At 41.3% G+C, this 20,583-nt stretch overlaps 1 protein-coding gene across 4 annotated transcripts in view; it reads right to left on the bottom strand.

Annotated features, from left to right (window-relative positions):
* The window catches only part of C7H1orf21 (chromosome 7 C1orf21 homolog), a 213,804-nt gene that overhangs the window by 142,404 nt on the left and 50,817 nt on the right, over positions 1–20,583 (bottom strand). For 2 of the 4 annotated variants that reach the window (XM_050961477.1, XM_050961479.1), the window contains exons 1-2: positions 4,087–4,185; positions 361–948 (exon numbers count right to left, since the gene is read on the bottom strand). In XM_050961477.1, coding sequence (XP_050817434.1) covers positions 361–763 — 403 coding nt within the window. In that variant the 5' untranslated portion in view covers positions 764–948; positions 4,087–4,185. Of the gene's footprint in view, positions 1–360; positions 949–4,086; positions 4,293–19,350; positions 19,487–20,583 lie in introns of those variants that run through there. The other 2 variants (XM_050961481.1, XM_050961480.1) reach the window with 2 other exon arrangements.

The following is a 20,583-nucleotide window of genomic DNA, read 5'->3' as shown; positions in this document are numbered from 1 at the left end:
ACATTTCTGTTAAGCCACAGGCAAACAGCCGAGCAAGAACAGGCACCTCTGAATGTCCCCTTAATAAAACCACCCTATTTCAACCAATGATTCCAGACTACGTGCTACTAGCCTGGCATGGTAAAGTGTCCTACCATGGAGGATCGAATAAGGCTGCCCTCCCCAGAAACCTTTTGCAAAGGCTTTGGGAGTAGATTCAAGAGAGCTTTATGGAGATGTCCCTGGAGGATTCCAGCTCCATCCCCAGACACTTTAACAGACTTTTCCAGTAGCTATACTGGCCGCAAATGCCAGGGCAAATTAATCATTAAACACGATTGCTTTTAAACCATGTATAATATTTACAAAAGGTACACTCACCAGAGGTCCCTTCTCTGCCTTCAGGGTCCAGAAGTCTGCCTTGGTTGGGTTCAGGAGGTACTGACTCCAGGTCCAGGGTAAGAAACAGTTCCTGGTTGTTGGAGAAAACGGTTTCTCCGTTTCCTTGCTGTGAACTGTCTTCAACTTCCTCGTCCTCATCTTCCTTGTCCCCAAAACCCGCAGCCCTGTTGCGTACTACTCCACTGACGGAGTCGAAGCACAGCGGTGGGGTAGTGGTGGCGGCACTACCAAGAATGGCATGTAGCTCATCATAGAAGCGACATGTCTGGGGCTCTGACCCGGAGCAGCCATTTGTGTCTCTGGTTTTTTGGTAGGCTTGCCTCAGCTCCTTAAGTTTCACACGGCACTGCTGCAGATCCCTGTTATAGCCTCTGTCCTTCATGCCCTTCGAGATTTTTTCAAATGTTTGGGCAATTCGTCTTTTTGAATGGAGTTCTGATAGCACAGATTCATCTCCCCACACAGCGATCAGATCTCGTACCTTTCATTCGGTCTCTTTTGCGATTCTGGGACTTCATCATGGTCACCTCTGCTGATGAGATCTGCACTCACCTGCAGATCGCCACACTGGGCAAACAGGAAATGAGATTCAAAAGTTCATGGGCCTTTTCCTATCTACCTGGCCAGTGCATTTGAGCTGAGAGCGCTCTCCACACTATCCCAAATTCGACCCAGCAAGGTCGATTTCAGCACTAATCCTCTCGTACAGAAATAGATTTTAATCGCCCTTTAAGTCGAAAATAATGGCTTTGTCGTGTGGACGGATGCAGGGTTAAATCGATCTAATGCTGCTAAATTTGACCTAAACTCATAGTGTAGACCAGGGCTCAGAGTCTCGTTCCAGTTCAGATGCATGCTCCCCAGTTTCTCTCCTCCATCCAAACCTGGTCTTACTTTGCCTAGCTCATCCTGAAGATAAGCTTAGCTCCCAATGGTCTGCAGAAATGCCCTGCTCATAGCTATTGGCTGGATCAGATGTACTGCTGCTTTTATGGCTCCCAGCTGTTGACAGGGGAACATGCAGCAGTTTTTCGGCTGCTGGCAGAAGGAGGGAGAGGCTGAGCACTGGCAATGCTGCGGCTCTCTTGAGTGCTATGAAGCACCGTTAGCAATCAGTGGTGGCTGCGACACCATGGACCACCAACATCCCTTGAAGCTACATTTAAGATTCATTGCCCTAAGTGACATCCTACAATAAAATCTAGCATTGCTAATCTCTATGTTTGTAGTGGATTGGTTCTGACAGCTCTCTGATACTGTGCTTACGTATTTTTTTTTTTTGCTTTTACTGAAAGAATAACTCTACAGATGTGTCAGATGGAATTTTGTTTTGGATTAACAACATAAATGTTTAATAGGAAATTTAAAAAACCTTGCAATGTCAGATCCAATTCATCTTACACAATGCAACTGCCCAGTATAATTTAAAACATGAAAAGAGGAGTGAAGCAAGACATTCAGTCTATTATGAAACAGACTTAGAAATCTAGGGAATTCTGACTGGTTGATGATGAGGTTGCACAAACCCTATGCTCAGGTATAAACTTCTCCCTCTCTTTTTTATATTAAAAATTGTGTAGGACATATTTTACATGCCATGCGCACGGAAGTGCAGCACATTGCCAAACCCGGAGACCAATGTGTTCCGTTGACCCACAGAACAGATGCAACAAGGACAGCAAAAAGGCAAGGCTCCCTCCCCATACTGCCATTCCAAAATGTCTCAAACCTAATCTGGAGGGCCAACTTCTAAAAATAAGAGGATAGCTTCATCTACAGGTGCATTCCAGCCCCAAGCCAGCAAAGCATTTATGCATGTGCTGAAGTGCCACTGAATTAAATGGGACCTAAGTACGTATTTGAAGGAGCTTTGGAGAGAAGGGATGGATTGCTGGATTGGGGCCCCAAATCATAGACTGCCTGCCTAGACTGACAACAAAGATGGTATGGGAAACTCTTTATAGGAAGATGGAAAGGGAAATAAATTTGAAACAGTCCCCTGAACCTCTGATGGTGATAATCTTCAGTAGTTTCATATCTATCCCAGAGTGGCAAAGTGTCAACATAAAGTGACTACATGCATCTGACGAAGTGGGTATTCACCCACGAAAGCTCATGCTCCAAAACGTCTGTTAGTCTACAAGGTGCCACAAGACTCTTTGCTGCTTTTACAGATCCAGACTAACACGGCTACCCCTCTGATACTTAACATAAAGTGGCAAGATTCTACATCCTATTACAATCCCTTGTGTCCTGAAATTCCTCTTACCTTTTAAACATAATTTAGGTTCTCATGTGACTGAAGTTATGGTATATGACCTTGTGTTACCGTGTACTAAAGGCATGCAATGAAAAAAATCTTCCAGAAATGCATTGTCTGACTAGTCTTACTGCTTAAATATCAGTTAACATCTGTCTTAACATTCCTTTCATAACAAAAGAGGATATTTTGCTCTTAATATCCATAAAGTCTGTATTACATAAAAGTTCAAATACTGAAATCAGAATTCCAAATGTATCATCTTACAAGATAGTAAAGGAAAGCATGAACAAAAAAAACCAAAACAAAACACCCTCATCATAGAGGTTCACATTTTTTTAAGACCCTCAATTCAGATTACAGATATAATTTGAGGTAGTTTTACTTTGTGTCTGCTGCTGGGAATAAACATACCCTCAACAGACAGGTTGAAGTGAAGCTCCTCCTCCTTACTTACTTCAATAGCAGTGATAGCTTTGCTACTGCAGCATGGCATTCTTAATTCTGCACAAATAATTGCTATAACAACCACCACAGAAGAGAAGCTTGGCATTCTAAATAGCAGTGCAACTATTTTAAGAATATTGAATCCAAGGAGTTTATAAGCAATACCAAATCACCTTCTTAGTAGAAAATAGTTTCCTTATAACATCTGGACAGGCCTGGAAACCTCACATTGTGTACATTTTTTTATAATCATTCTTAACACATTTCATAATCTACTCCTCATCAATTACAAAAATAGTTAAATATATGCTAATAGAGTCTGACAAAAAAAATCACAATGTTAACGTTACCATAATTAGTATTTAAGTACCATGGCAAAACTCTGATTTCAAAACAGTCTTCTTTCTAACTACACAGATTAGCTTTGTGTTACCATGCCATGTTCAAAATCTTCCTCTACCACCCCAATCTTCACAGGCTATTTTAATATTATTGATAACTTCCCATTTCTAGAGAGCAGAATATGAAAGTACTGTAAAATTAGAAGACAGGGTTTGACACTTTTCTCCTGTTATAGAGGGATGGAGGGGATTGGGGGATTTATTTTGCTTACTTAGTAGGGGTTTTAAAGCAAATTTTACATTTGGCACCTGATAGAAATATAAAATGTATAACTTGGGAATTTGAAGTGAATGGTTGCTCTTAAATTTCCCTACATTGTGTGGAGCTGAAGATACCATACCTCAGATCACTGGAAGCAGAATGTTCCATAGATCTCCAATAAGCTCTCTGATTTCACATCTGATCCGAACAACAACAACATAATTTCAACACTCTTCCGATACTATCCCTTAGATAATGATAACTCTACCAGTATTGTCATGATTCATTTCAACTTTCTTTTTCATTCTTAGTTCATAAGAAGGGTGAGACTCCCAATTAGAATTTCAAAAACATTAATGATGTGTAAGAAAGGTAAGATCCCACAAAAAACTCACCACCAAATACATCTCCATTCTGGTAGTTCTTCCCCTTCTGAACTTCCTCTTCATTTTGAACAGTAGAAACATGCTTGGCTGATGCACAGCCCATAGCTTCATTCAGTCAGCTCCAGCTGGACTGAACCACAAATCATCTCTACAGATGCTTAAGCATTGTTTTAAAATTAATCCACCTTCTTGCTTGGTTGTCAAGACACTTCTACCTGCAGATATAAAAGAGAAGAAAAATATTTCTTAGCATATTGACAGAAAGCCATCATTAAGAAGGTTGCACTTTTTGGCAATCAGGGAAATATCACGATGGTATTTCGGGGAGAGAAGTGCAGGAAAAACACCATCTCAAAGAATACACACACGTTTTTTTTTCCCCCCCTGAAGCACATATGAGAAATCAGAGACATTTGCTTCTCTTGCTACTTTTCACGATCTGTCCATCAAGCTAATTTTCTTAGAAAGCTTATTAGTGCTTGGGAACTGATACATGCAAGTGTTGAACACCGGGTCAGACAAAAAGAAAAGTCAATTAAGATCTTATGTCCCTGTATGCAAAAGATGAAAGTAAATGACATTAATACTTTGCCTGTTTAACTGTTTATTGCACTAAATTAGCGGTGGCCAACCTGTGGCTCCGGAGCCACATGCGGCTCTTCAGAAGTTAATATGCAGCTCCTTGTATAGGCACCAAATCAAGGGCTGGAGCAACAGGCGCCAACTTTCCAATGTACCGGAAAAAGAGGGGGTGCTCACTGCTCAACCCCCGGCTCTGCCACAGGCCTTGCCCCCACTTCATCCCTTCCTGCCCCCTCCCGAGCCTGCCATGCCCTCACTCCTCCCCCCACAGAGCCTCCTGCACACCACAGAACAGCTGATCGGGAGGTGCAGGGAGGAAGAGAGTAGGAGGCACTGATCGACGGAGCTGCTGGTGGGTGGGAGGCACTGGAAGCTGATGGGGGGCTGCTGCCATATTACTGTGGCTCTTTGGCAATGTACATTGGTAAATTCTGGCTCCTTCTCAGGCTCAGGTTGGCCATACTGCACTAAATGATCTCTACAAAAGTAGAGCACTCATAAAGAGAGTATTCCAGCAGTCCATGTGCCTGGTAAATTTGACACAAAAACAAAACAAAACAAAAAAAAAATACCAGAACAGGACTTTACACCATACCAACGAAAAAATGCTTATCCCTATGATCTTTTATAGGCTAATAAATACATATATTATACAGTTGTAGGGAGTCCATGTTCAAAATGAGAGCATGTTCAGGGAATGTCTAAATCCCATGTTTAGGATTTCTATACACACAGAAATTGTACAGATTTAAACTTAAATCTTTTTAAAATACCAATACCAATAGCTGTGTGGGTACTCTTCAAGCTAAACTAATCAAAAAAAAAAAGTTTAAACCAATATAAAAGAGTGTCTACACACAAAGCTGCACTCAATTGATGTAAAAATCACACCTTTAGTTAAACCAGTACAACTCTGCATACAAACACACGAATGCTCATATGTACTTAAATGCCTATGTGAGTATCCAAATGTGGGGGACAGACATTCTGGGTATGTCTACACAGCAAACAAACTGGAAGGTGGCCTGTATCAGCTGACTCGGGCTCATTGGGCTCAGGCTGCATGGATTAAGCGATTTGTAAAATTGCAGCGTAGATGTTCGTGACTCGGACCAGTTATGGTGTTTAATTGCTGTGTAGACACACCCACTATTACTTTTATTTCTAAGGTTATAATTCAAGGTCACTTAGTGGATTATGTGTTTTTTAATCCAGTATCTCTCAGCTATTTATATTAATAGCTGCAGACCTGATTATTTCACATACATCATGTGAAAGTTTATCTATGAAGGTAGGGCCGATATAAATGCAAAATGAGATTGCAAATCCCATTACAGTTCAAAACGCAAACGCTGTGCATTGGCCAGCCTCCTTCTAACACTTGACTGTTCATAATTTATAACCAAAATATGAACTATATAATTTCATCCATATCTTGAAAATGTTAGTGATACTTTAACTGACACTTTTCTGATCTACAAGTACTATGCCAATATTCTGAATTCAAAACTCTCTGTCCTCTTTCCACTAAACAGACTAATTTCATGCCTGAGGACTGAGCCTACTATCCAGGGTGGAAAAAGAGCTGTGCCATCAAACCCCCCCAAAGGCAACCCTCTCTCCCAATTTAATGGCAAAGGCCCTTAATTCAGCAAATCATCTAAATACACACTGAAATCCCATCCCAAACAATGTCTGTTTGCCATCCCTCCATATACACACTTTCTGTTCACGGTATGCTCTACCTAACCCCATATATTTTCTGCATTCTTTCTCCTCCCTTCCTGTGGCATTATTGATATAATCTGGGACCATACAGAATATGGTTGCAACCAAGGTCCTGTAGTGGCACCAAATCTTATGTAAAGGGGGTCATTTAAGGTGTCTAAGACCAGGTTATGGGTTGCTGGTTATGATTATACTAACTGTATGCAGGTGTCATTTTGCAGTTGAAGTTATGAATATTGGCTCAATACTCTCTGTACTTCAAAACTTATGCTATGCTTCTGGGAGACACCCCAGACAAGTTGGTGTTAGCTCTGCCTAGCCTGCTTGATGGCCCATTAAGGACCATCAGCTATACAACTGACACATTGAGAAAATGTAGATACGCCTTGTAACTCAGCAAAGTATGCAGGAACTTGCCCATGTGACTCCAGACTCCATTTTGCTGTAATTTTCCACAGTAAGGACAAAGAGGTTCTTACACCTGGAAAAGACTATAAAAGGCTGATGCCTCATCTCCGTCTTGTCTTCAATCCTGCTTCTTACCTCTGGAGGGACTTTGCTACAAACTGAAGCTCTGAACAAAGGACTGAATGACTCATCCCAGCGGGGGATGTACTCCAGAGACTTGATTTGAACCTGCAGTTTACTCCATCACTGCTACAAGCCTGCACTAAGAACTTTGCCATTACTGTATGTAATTGATTCCATTTAACCAATTCTAGCTCTCATCTATATCTTTTTCCTTTTATGAATAAACCTTCAGATTTTAGATTCTAAAGGATTGGCAACAGCATGATTTGTGGGTAAGATCTGATTTGTATATTTACCTGGGTCTGGGGCTTGATTCTTTGGGATTGAGAGAACCTTTTTCCTTTATTGGGGTGTTGGTTTTCATAATCATTCATCCCCAGGACAAGTGGCACTGGTGGTGATATTGGGAAACTGAAGTGTCTAAGGGAATTGCTTGTGTGACTTGTGGTTAGCCAGTGGGCTGAAATCAAAGTCCTCTTGGTCTGGCTTGGTTTGCCTTAGAGGTGGAAAAATCCCAGCCTTGGGCTGTAACTGCCCTGGTTTAAGCGATTTGTCCTGAACTGGCACTCAGTTGGGTCCCACCAGAACAGCATCATCACACTCCCCAAAAGGCCCCCTCCAACAGACTTCTAACTTATTAAATCAATTTGTTCTCCTCTTACTCCCATCCACTCTCTCATAGGATAGGAAATTTTACCAGACTCTTAGTAGCCGGAGAACTAATGTACTAGCTATAGACGGAGATAGGGACCCACTGTTCAGAAGAAATGCAACTATAACCTTCCCTCATTTTCCGGTTGCTACAAGAGAGATAATTTCCACTACTGTACAATATCACCTAGCTTTCAGTTTTAGGTTCCCTCTCCAATACAGCTCTAATACCCATCTTTGCTATAGCTCACAGCTTTCCCAAGCAGCAGTAGAATGAAATAGACCAGATCCCCATGCTAAACAGTTTTCTAAATAGTGGCCGTGAAAATGACAAGACTGTTCAAATTTTCACTTTGCAGTATCCCAGGAAAGCTTTGAGCAGCAGAAGCACTGGAGTTGTCAGTCTGTGGACTAAGGAAGACAGCACATCCTCAGTTAATCTTCCTTATGCAAAATATTTTCTTTGCTCCCACGAGGACTGGAAACTTACAAAATCTAAACTTCCTTTTAAAAACTATTGCCTGGAAAAGCTTCCTATGTACCTTGGGCAAGTGCCTGAGGCGATTTTTCAAGCTCTGATTTTATCAGTCAGCTCATTAAACAACATTTCGATATTACCAGTTAGTATGCAAAAAAGCACCACGTTAATTCCATTCATATACATTGTAAGTATTTAAATAAGAACAACCACAGAAATGAAGATGCAGCAATTTTATTTAAATCATCTTAACTGATCTTAAATTCCTATAACAAAGTGAAAGTAATGCAGATACACATTGTTATAAGCAATTAGTGTGCCCTAATAACATAAGTGTCAGAATGTTATTTTAGATGAATAGCTTCAAACCCATACATTAGCAGGTCTGGCTCCTAGGCAGAGGTGCACAAGCTCTCCGTGCAGCTCCTGGTCAATGGGAGTGTGGAGCTGCTGCTTGGGGTACGGTCAGCGCGGAGCCCTGTGGCGCCCCTGCCTAGGAGCCGGATCTGCTGCTGGCTGCTTCCAGGGCGCAGTGCAGTGTCAGAACAGGTATGAATTAGCCTGCCACAGCGGGGCCACACCGCCACCGAGACTTTTAATAGCCCGGTCGGCAGTGCTGACCAGAGCTGCCACGACTGAGTGCCTTACATTCCACGACCCAGTACTGGGTCACGACCACAGTTTGAAAACCACTACTCTCCCTTATGACAGAGCCAAAGGGTGAGATTTTCCAATAGCTGAGTCTGTACAAGAACAGAATGGCTATCCTGCCTCCAGATTTGGATTTCATAGTTCTAAACCTGTGGTTACTAGAGTATCCTTGGGAGAAGAGAGATGGAGAACCGGGCCTGCGATGTCAGTCAGACAAATTGCTGCAAGGTAGATCAGGTGAAGTGCCTTGTCAGCAATAAGATCATGGATGGTGAAGGGCTCATTGACTACAAACAACATGTTATCAAAAGGGATTCCGTGACTTTCTGTGACTTCCATGACTTCTGCAGCGGTCAGTGCACCTGGCTCAGGGGCGGCTCAAGCAGCTGCTGGGGCAGTCTTGGGCCACCACGCCCCCCTGCAGCAGAGTGGGTGTGGAAGGAGGCAGGGGCTGGGACACGGGATGAGGTGAGGTAGGCTCTGAGCGGTGCTTACCTGGGGGCTCCCTGGAAGTGGCAACATCCCCCTCGCTCAGCTGCTAGGTGGAGGCGTGACCAGACAGCTCTACACGCTGCCGCTGCCCAGAGCGCTGGCTTTGCAGCTCCCATTGGCTGGGATACTTTAGTAAAATGATTGGTTAAGGTATAGCTAAGCAGGAATCTAGTTTCACTATATAAACTGGAGTCCAAAAGGAAGTTCTTTGGCACCAACTCCAGGACACAGCCCCAAGATCAGAGCTGCCAGACCTCAACACCCTGTCAACTATATTGTGCAGAAGTTGGAGCCTCTGGATGACCTGATCCTGACTGGCCAGCAGGGAAAAGTTTGTCTGTCTTATTGGGAGCAGGGAACATTGTATGCTTAAGCATGTCAACTCCATTTTGGTGATTGTTAATAAATAGATGTTAAGACTATTATTGTGTAAGGCTCTTTCATGGGTAAATGACCCCGCAAACCCACAGAGTGTAAGGTTACACCTTAAGCTCACAGAAGGGTAAGGGTAGGTGCCTAAATTAACAGGGTTACACCTTGAACCTGAGGAACAGGGTAAGGTGTGTGCCCTAGAGTGTGAGGTTATGCCCTGAGCCCTAGGAACTGGGATAGATGGGTGCCCCTAGGGTGGGCAGGTAATACCTGGACTTTACTCCCTGCCTCCCTTTACAAACTGTTCAAATTCACACTGTTAGAAGGCAATATAAAACAATGCTGAAATTAATCAATTTATCTGCTAAATAAGCAGAAAAAGATGTTACAATATAATCATATAGGTGGCAGGCATTTATTCCACTTCCTACATTGTGTCTTAAAAACACACTATGATCCGTTGTGCATTTAAATTAGTCTGTTAAAATAAACCATTAAACAAGTATTCTGTACAATATATTTAAAGAAAATCCATTCTATGACATAAGCAGCAACACAAAGGGACAAAGAAAAGTCAAAGTGAATAATGGTGTTCTTTTCCCTTTGAATGCAGAACCAGAATACGCTTGCCTTGTTCATATTAATAGCCATGAAATGAAGCATCTTCTTCCTCTATGAAATCTGGTTGCTTCCATGATGCTATATTCCTATGTTTATTGCCACATTTCACTATCCTATTGCAAACACCATATTGTAGCAATGCTAGATGACTCTGGAAGGATGATCTAGCCAATTATACAAAGGAGAAAACTTTACCGTACAAATATTATCAGCAATAATGTGAAAGGAAAATACAGTTTAATAGGATTTTGCTAAGATTGTATTAAAAATCATCCCCAGTATGGTGGGAGATTGTTGGAAAGGCACTTTGCATTTACCCTGTCAGCGAAACTATGCTCAGTGTAAAACACATCTCAAGAACATTGTGATCTTAAAGTTAAGGAGAAAAAAGAAACAAAATACACAAGCAGGCCAGCTAAATTTTGTTAGCAGGGAGTGAACTGGCTTGATTTAGTGCTCCTAATTAGTACCTCTGTGTTATTTGTTATATTACTTGATGCAGCTGGTACCATTGCCCCATGGAGGCCCATTATACTGTCTTTATGGGCAAAATGGTTTGTCCCATTGTTTATTGTGAATGAGATGAAACATTTCCTCAGTACATATTTTCGATACATTAAGCTACATATAATAATTTCTGAATATAAAGTATGTTGGCTGCAACTATGATATTATGTCAAGGGAACATTTTTGCCTTATTTAGTCCACTAAATATACCATATGTACTAATGATTTCCTCTATCAAGATTTTATTATGTCCACGATAAGATACGATTGAGAGGAGGATCTTCCTCTACCTATGTCATGATAATCCTACTATTTGCAAATTTAAGACTCACAAGCCAAAAAACCTCAAAATTCATGAGCATGAAAATAGATCATAAGACCAATGATTCTGGCAGTTTGCAAAAAAAAAAAAAAAAACCAAACACAATAAAAAAGCTATTATTGTTTTATTTTAACTATTTACACAGTAGCCAAGTGCTGGATGGGGTTGAAATGTAACAAAATGACTGAAAGAAAGTCAGTCAGTCAATCGCTTACCTAAAGTCAGAGCAGATTTTTTTTTTTTTTTTTAACATGACATGGCTTTTACAGGGCATTCTCTCTTGAAAAAAAATTTTTTTAATTCCCAGAAAATTAATACATCAAGGAATTGGAAGACGGTGAAGATCTTACAGGATGATGAATTGGTGATACAACAGTAAATTTAGTTTGGTCTATGCAAACTGGAAATATGATGCTTTAGCAGTACTCAGAGAGAAACTAGAATATGACAACAGTATATTTCACCCATACTTCCCATTCCTCCTTACAATCATTGCATTTGGTATGGTGTATCTGTATCATGTAAGAGGTGTTTATACTTCCAGACTTTCAAAAGGACTGGACATTTCTTTCCTTTTTTTCCTCTTTCAATCAGGGTATTTGGCGCCTTTGTCAATCTAAACTGCACGAAAAGAAACTAAAATACATTAAATATCTTCCTATCAGTTCTTTTCCACATAAGCAATTGCTGTAGCTCTCACAGGATTTTATGGAATCATGAAACTCTTGGGGACATCTTCACCTGCTATGAAAAAAACCTTCGAGAATTTCTGTGTCAGAGGTAGCCGGTTACCAAGACACCTTCCACCCCACCACAGAACAGTTTCATGGAAGAAAGATTCTTGTTTTGTTACTTGACTCCAAAGGACTGTTGGAAGCACACAGTATCTACAGTAGCTACTAGCTTGTGTAACCTGCTTAGGCCAGCAAGATAAAGCAAAACACACACATTATATTACACCAAAAGCTCTTGCTAATACTAATAGCAAATAGAGGGCGTGGGCCATTTATAGCTGATAACGTTTTTCTAAGGCATGCTTCTAAAGGTCACTCATCTTTAATCAAACCAACAATTCAGTAGAACTTATTTTCCGAAGCTCTCTCTCTGCTACCTGGTACTTAGCTTATATGTGTAAACATTATGTGGTATCTCCTCACATTATTTCAAAGTTACAAGAAACCTTTCCACCCTACAGGAGAAAAAAAAAGTGTAACTTCAGCTCAGTGCTTAAAGAGAGCCTTCCAGATTTTTTTAGTGCAGTCATAACGTGGATTATTATTTTGAGATGAAATGATCAGCGTATTCAGGAAAAGAAATAATTGTTATGCCCAGTCACACTGTCTGTCATTCATTTGGCTTAACCTGAAAACAAGACTGAACTGTGCAGTAATCTCAACAGTGTCACTAAGAAAAGTCCATTAACTATAGAAACAAATTTTGGGGGAAGATTAACATCAAGGTTGTGACAGAACAACTCTTCGCCCATCTGGCTCCATTGTAACCGTGCTCTACAAACTGCATGCTGGCTTTTCATCTGCTTTCAGACTCAATTCAAGGTGTTGGTTCTAACCTCTGAAGCCCTGCTTTGCCTTGGAGCGAATTACTTTAGGGATTGTTTCTCTTTTCATTAGGGTGAGAAACTAACCATCATATGTCCCTATCAAATTAAAACAGGGCACACTTTTTCCCACATTTCATCAGTAATCATGCAAAGCACTATATACTCCAATGTACATGGTACAATTTTACAGCGTGACTGAGGTTTGTTCTTTTAAAATAATCGTTATACCAGGGGTGGCCAACCTGTGGCTCTGGAGCCACATGCAGCTATTCAGAATTTAATATGCGGCTCCTTGTACAGGCACCGACTCCAGGGCTGGAGCTACGGCGTCAACTTTCCAATGTGCCGAGGGTGTTCACTGCTCAACCCCTGGCTCTGCCATAGGCCCTGCCCCCATTCCACCCCTTCTCGACTCTCCCCTGAGCCTGCTGTGTCCTTGCCCCCTCCCCTCCCACCCAGAGCCTCCTGTATGCCACGAAACAGCTGATTGGGAGGTGCGGGGAGGAAGGGGGAGGCGCTGATCAGCAGCCAGTGGGCAAGAGGCACTGGGAGCGAGGAGCTGATGCAGGGCTGCTGATGTATTACCGTGGGTCTTTGGCAATGTACATTGGTAAATTCTGGCTCCTTCTCATGCTCAGGTTGGCCACCCCTGGTTATACTGTATTTTGTCCCCCATGCAGTTTTTTTTTTATTTCCTTGAAATGCAGTTGGTCACCCTCTTTTCCACGTACCACAATGATGGCTGAGATCACCATATGAATTGCTTTTTCTAACAGTTCCTAGATGTACTCTCAGATGCAGGGCACACTATGGAGAGTCTTTTGCCACGGCGGCACATTCCTTCTAAATAACAGAGTATGACTTTATCGACCATCGAAGAGCAATGCAAGAAAACATTTTTGGCCAGACATTTCTTATCTAAAGACCATAAGAGGGTTCTTTAGGGTTAGATGCAGCCAGTATAAGGAAGAAGGTTGTTTATGTAGCCTATTGCAGATAATTCTATTTAACATCTGTTTGCATTTAATCTATGTCATTCGTCTAGATACTATGTGTACAGAACAAATAAAATCAATAAGATGAAATAAAAATTGCCAGACAGACTTGCATAGCTCATATATATCAACTGATCTATGGTTTCGGGTGCCAAGAAAAATTAAACGTCTCCTAGCCGCAACTGTCTGAACATACCCCACATGTTAAATCACTCTAGTACAGTGCCTCCAAGGCACCCAAGGCGTGCACTAATCAACACTGCAGCACCATCTGAAGTGTCTCATTGTGATCACAATTTGAGTCCTTTCATTACCAAATTATGGCAAGTTTAAAATAGTTTCCAAACACCCTTGTGCCATGTAAAATAGTTCCTATGGACTTAAAAAGCCAAATAATGGTATTTAAAAGTTAAATTAACAGTTTCTAAATGGAATTATTTTTATTACAGATTTCCAGGATCAGGTTTCTCTTCTTCCTCTGGCCCCACTTACCTATTTGGACTTTTACTGCTCTACAATAAAACAGTACCACCTCCCCAGGCCCATCTAGCCCTTTGGGTGCCCCAAAAAGCTTTTAAAGTAAGTGAATACAGAAACAGACTTGCCAGTTACCCCAATATTCAAATTACCCAGAGATTACAGAAACAAAAATTAACTAACCTCCCAACTCAGTCCCTACCACCATCCTTTGTTCAGCATCATTTCACCTTGTCTTGGGAATGGCCTTTAGTCCCTCTCATTGGCTTTGCAATCCAAGCCCATGTACATCTGTTCTGTAGTTACACTGTTTTCAGGACTCACCTGGGAACAGCTTCATGCTCCCTAATGAGTGTCACAATACAATGCAAGATACCAACCAGTCAGAACACGGGAATGAGGGGGCAGCTGCAAATAAAAATGGAGCTGTTCCTCTCTGCAGCATTGCTGAGCAGCAATATCGAGTCGCAGGTTGCCCCAAGGCTGCCTCCTACACATCTGTGATAATAAGAGTTACACCAAGAACTGCTGTAATGCTCTACTTAAGTTAAAACTAAAACAAAACAATTCAGCTGTGCATAAGCAGTCAGGAGAGAAGAACAGGGGCAGGATAACAGGCGACCTGCTGTAAATGTGTCAGAGAGGCAACACTTTCCTGCCATATGCCCCTCTGATGTTGCTCTTCCGGGTATAAGCAGACAGCAATTTAATGGGGCTCTCTTCTTGGTGAGATATCTGGGGAACCAGAAATCCCTTCTCTCTGGACTGACAAAATTAAGGCTATAGAGACAGGCCCTGGCTAACACTCAGAAAATTGTTTGTTGGTTCATCCTAGTTTGTGAGGAGATCTGCTCTTGCTACAGCTCCCTCGATGACTCCAACAAGTTACAAAGCCTGTTAAATGACAGACAACAGCAATCCATCCACAGGATGAGGAGTTGGAGACCTAGTGAATCATTACTATTCTAAACTAGCCTTGCCCATTGAAACACTGGCCCCCAAATGGCCCCTTTCTTCCCACTGCCAACACAGATCTCCTTGGTTTTCTGATACCCTAGGTTGGATAAATAGAGAGGGATGGAAACTTGAACACTGATAGCAGAAAACAATGGCTGATTCAGACAGGATAAAACAAATTCCTCAAAGCCTATGCTGAGACTGTATTAAGGGTCAAGAGGACCTTCCTGACCACCTTTACTGAGGTTGCCAAATCCCTCCATAAGCAGTTATCCAGGGTGGCTGCCCGCTTCATTCATCCTGAATGCCTATAGCACCAAGCTCTGTGAAGAGCTATCATTCACATTTGGGAATGCTTCTCAAACAGCAAGGATCCACTCTGCCTTTATCAATCAAGCAACAGCCTGCCTGCAGTCAGTACACTCACTCATCACGCATCCTAAGAGTTTTGAGCCAAGACTTGTGAATCCAGCCCATGCTCTTCCTGGAGCGTGAAAGAGTCATGAACAGCTGGCACCACTCCTGACTGAAACAGCCAATGTCACTCAGAGAAGGAATCTTCCTTTCCTCCTTCAAACGAGCAATAGTCCAACAAACCCTGACAAAACCCACCCTGGATACTTCAGTCCGAGCCAATTACCACCAATGACAAACTTCCCACTCCTGAGCAAGCTCACAGAGAAGCTAGCAAAAGGTCAACCTACAAGCTCATACAACAGAAACTAAAATTCTAGATCTGGCTCAATCTAGACTCAGGACACGGAATGGAAACCACTTCAGTGGCACTGATAGATGATCTCCTGTCAATGGATAGAGAACAGACATCTATTCTCATCCTCCTGAAGCTCTCCACAGTATTCAACACTGCTGACCATGATATACTGCTGCCTCACCTGAGAGAGGTGGCAGGAGTCCAGTTTAATGCACTAACATGGTTTGAGTCCTTCCTGGAGAGATGCACCCAAAGAGTACTGTTGGAAACTGCATCGCTACCACTAGCCCCTCATTTGTGGGTTCAATTTTCACCAGGGTCCTTTTCAACATCTACATGCAACCACTTGACCAACTGACCAGGGTCAATTCTCACTCTGGTCCTTTTCAACATCTACGCAATCACTAGGTGAACTGGCCAGATGACATGGATTCAAGTGCCAGCAATATGCAGATGATACATAGTCCTACCTATCTTTCCTCACTACCACCAAGATGGCCCTTTGTTTAGCTGAACCTGAGCAAAAAATGAGGTGATGCTGGTGGGCAGAGGAAAGTATTTTGAGGAGTTTACAGCCAGTTTAGTACATAGTTTAGGAGTATTCTTGGATTCCTCACTGATGCTGAGCTCTCACTTTGCAACAGTCAGAAGTAATGCTTTCTACCAGGTCTGGTTGGCTAGGAGAATCTGTTCCATCCCGGTAGACTTTGTCTTGCCTTGGTTATTCATGCCTTTGTCACCATTTGGCTGGATTATAGCAATGCAATGTACCTGGGAATGAAGCTTTCAGCACTTGGGAAACTTTAACTAGTTTCGAATACTGCAGCATGTCTCCTCAGCAACACAGGCTACTGTGAACATATTAGACCTGTCTTCCACTCTCTACATGGGCTCCCTGCAGAATTCTGAATCAAGTTCGAGGTCTCAAGTCCTTATCTTCACTCTGGGCCCAGAATATCTAAAAGGTCATCTAAAGCTCCAGGACAAAGAGCATAGTTGACAACTATGCTTCTCTGGCACAGCTGAACTCTCAACTTGTCTGTGTGGGAGACAGAACCTTCTACTGGATTGGTCTGAGACTGTGGAATGAACTCCCCCAAGTACTAAGACCCTCACAAACCTCATCACTTTGTACTCCAAGTGCAAGACATTTCTTTGACCTTGCCATTTCTAATATAAAGACATAGCAGTGAGAGTTAAAGAGTGAGAATATGCAACACATTTACATGTGAGAGAAAGAGAGCACACAACATACGAAGACCAAGAAATGTTTAGAAACTTTTAGTGAGCTATATTTAATTCCTGCCATAATGTTCCTATGTGTCATCAAGGAATATCAAGCATAGCTCCTCTAAAGGGAGGTGTAGTAGTACAAGAGGAGTGGGAGGGCTAATGTCAGCCAGGATGGATATGTCATGCCAGAATTCCAAAATCACAGACGAGAGTAAATCAGTTTTAATTGTGAGGAAGTCATGAATCTAATGGGGCATCCAGCCGAAATCTTGTATGATTTGTTTGCACTCTGCATCAGCACACCCCTGGCAAGAAGCCACACGGAAAAAAACATAAATGGAATGGATGGACCATCTAGAAAGTCTACAGATTCATTTGAGGACGAAGCACGTGAAGCAGAAAAAAAACATGCACTCCACTGAAACACCAGCCAAGAGAGAAAATTTGTACTAAATAATTTCAATAAGTTCAAACTGCTAATACAGTAAGAAGCAGTTGAAATAAGATGGGACCTTCCAGAGAATCAACAGTGCTGCTAAAACCTCCTTACTGGGAAAAAGTGACTGGCTGACATAATCTTTGCAGCCAGCTAGTTTTCCAAAATTTTATATTGGGAGATGGAGGACAACCCTATATACTGTATGGTGCATGCAACTGTTCCCCCAACTATGCAGAAAAGGCAGAACTGATTAATATTAAAATTTACGTGACTGTTTAATTCACAAAAACAGAATACAGTGGTCAGCTGAAGAGAAAACCTTCATGCTGGATCCATATCCAAGCTCTGAATTCTTATTTCTACCTCAGCCCTGAAACCCAGGGAAAAGATGAGTAAGAAAAGTTTGAGAAGATTTTCAAAGGCACAAATGGAAGTAAGACATGCAACTCCCATTGGCTTTCAATGACAGCTGGATATCTAACTGTCCTGTCCCTGTGACAGTCTTCTGCCTTTGTCATACTCAGAATATTATGAAACGAACACTTAGATGCAAGGAGTGAAAAGGAAGCACAACAATTCTGGGAATATATGCAAAGTGAGAATGTGGAAATTTCATGTACTCCACTGTTTTAAATCTGTTTACTACCAAACAATGGGCTGCATTCACTAGTATACTCTAGCTGCTTTGTATCACGCCAGCAACACAGATCAGCCATTCTAACTGGTTGGCACTGGTGAATCTGGCCCCATATTAGTGATTTTGACTCAGGTTCCATTCTGCCAGTAATAAAAACTTCTGTTAGAATGATTTTATTACAACAAATACTAAATAAATATTCTCCCTTTTCCAGCACAGCCACCACTGTGTAAGCTCTTCAGGGGAGGAGCTATGTCTAATACATTTGCATAGCACTAAAGTACAATGAGGCCCCCCTTCATGTTATCCATAATAGAAGTAAAAATAATAATAAAATCACTAAAATTATCTGACCTGGTTTTGGTACTAAAATAAAAATGTTTTCTTTTTCCTCGTATTGTTCAGATTCACAGCTGAAACAACACAGAAGTTGTTGCTTTGGCAGTGCTGTGTGTACTGTAATATAAGCTCTACGCAGTGCTATATGTCACACCAATACCTTCCTTCTGGGTCTACCTCAAAATGTACATTTCCTGGCACGCTGATAAGATTTTCAAGAAATGGTAGGTTTTCATTTAAAGCTTTGATCCTTGTTCACTAACTCAATGTGCATTATTATTGCTGATCCCCCTGGCTATGTCCTACAAGAATTAATTACAGAAGCTTTTCTGACTGAATAGTGTACGGCTCCAACCCTGTGCCCACTGGGAGTTCCACTGAATTTAATAATGGGGTTCTGTATGGGCTCAGACCACATGAAACATCTTGCAGGATCGGGGTCTATGAGTCTGAGACTGTGTGTGACATTGAAATGTCAAAGCAGATGCATCCAACCGTAAAACATAGGCAGCAAACAGCTGTAAAATGTCAGATATATTGGCCCTTTACTCCTGCAGTTAGCTTTTCACACGTGAAAAAGTGCAGTTGTTTTCTTAGGAGCAAGCCCTGCAATATATTTATAACTTCTCTCCCCCTTTAAATTTCAAGTCTGAGGAGGATTTCTTGTAAGGTTACAAAAATATAATTTATGAATTTAAGCAACAGGCAGGCTCTCTTAGATAAGATTTTATTGTATTAGTAAAGCAATACTAACTCTTGATTTAAAATAAATCAGAGCTGAGAGTTTAAATAAAGAAGTCAGAGAACTTTGAATCCCAGCACTTTACTAAACATTAACACTGAAGAGTCCTTAGAAAGCTCACAAGAAGCAAAATATTTCCAGGATGACAGAACTGCAATAAGTGAAACGTACAGTGAACCTCTCTTTTCCAAGGTATGTGGCTGACACTAAGTGCAATCTAGAAAAGGAGAAAAGTTTGTACTTTACCTGAAGCTCACTTCTGTTTTTACAGTGATTTCCACAATCACCCGGGATCTCCCAGCTGTGAAGTTCACATTCAGCACATTTCACCAACTCAGGTCCTAGATCTCAAGTTCAATTTTCTAGCCCCTCTCTCTTCAAGAGGAAGATAGCTGTGCTTCTCAGCAGTTAGGAACATTTCACTAAGCTGCTCAGAAAAAAGCTAGAGCACCCAGCTGCCTGATTGCTTGTTTACAAGAGAAGAACTGTCATAGCAAAACATAATTCACCTGTCCCTGATATACAGCAATCCTCCCTGCAGACAAAAATGATTTGATAGTTTTTTTACTAAAAACTGAAGCAAAGCAATTAAATCAGCAGCATTGCGCCCCTTCTAATGTGCTTCTCTCTGCTTTCCTGCTTATAATACTGTATAACTGCTCACGCTACTAATCTATAAAAAGACCATTTTTTTTAAATGCAAGTGCACCACACAAAATGGCTTCTAAACAGGGCAGCCACATTCCCCCAGGTATAAATTAGTGCTGTACAATAGCTTACAAAGATTGTGTGTTCTTCATCACAAATGGCTGAATGATGATGATTACGACTGAATAAGGATGGCATAACCTGGGAGCTAATTCGGTTTTATTTAAAGTAGTAACCTACAAACTGAGTCCAATTTATAGCAATTGCATTTAACTTCTGTCAGTTTCAGCAGAACAATATAACTGCAACTGATGGCATCATTTATAGTTGCTATAAACTGCACAACTCCAGACAACTGATAAATATAGCATAATGGAAATCAGTCTACTCTAAAGAAAAAATGAAACACCCTAGCAAATTAATTCTTCAGTCAATATCATTGTCAATATTCTGTATTTTTCAACCACATACTATATGTACATTTAGTGCATTTGAATTAGTGTACAGCAGCAGAGAGTTTATATTTTAATCACCTTGTTACACGGGTGTATATTTCACTATTAAAATGTAATCAGGTCTGGAACTATACATACAATACCATACAGAAGATAAACTAACAACAGGCATTTTCTGCATGGATGTTTCTTGCTACTTATGTCTTGAATCACATTTTTCAAAATTAAAATGTTATATGTCTATGAACATAGCCAAAATATACAAATATTGTTTCACCATATATTGTAGTTCAATACACACTTTTTGTGCTCATAAATCAAACACTTCATTACAGGATGTTAGAAACTCTAGAAGGTAAATCTAGGGCCTCCAACA

The sequence above is a fragment of the Gopherus flavomarginatus genome, chromosome 7 (genome assembly GCF_025201925.1).
Source record: "Gopherus flavomarginatus isolate rGopFla2 chromosome 7, rGopFla2.mat.asm, whole genome shotgun sequence".
NCBI lineage: Eukaryota > Metazoa > Chordata > Testudines > Testudinidae > Gopherus > Gopherus flavomarginatus.
The sequence above is the reverse complement of the archived record's forward strand: the minus strand, read 5'-3'. Positions and strand labels throughout refer to the sequence as shown.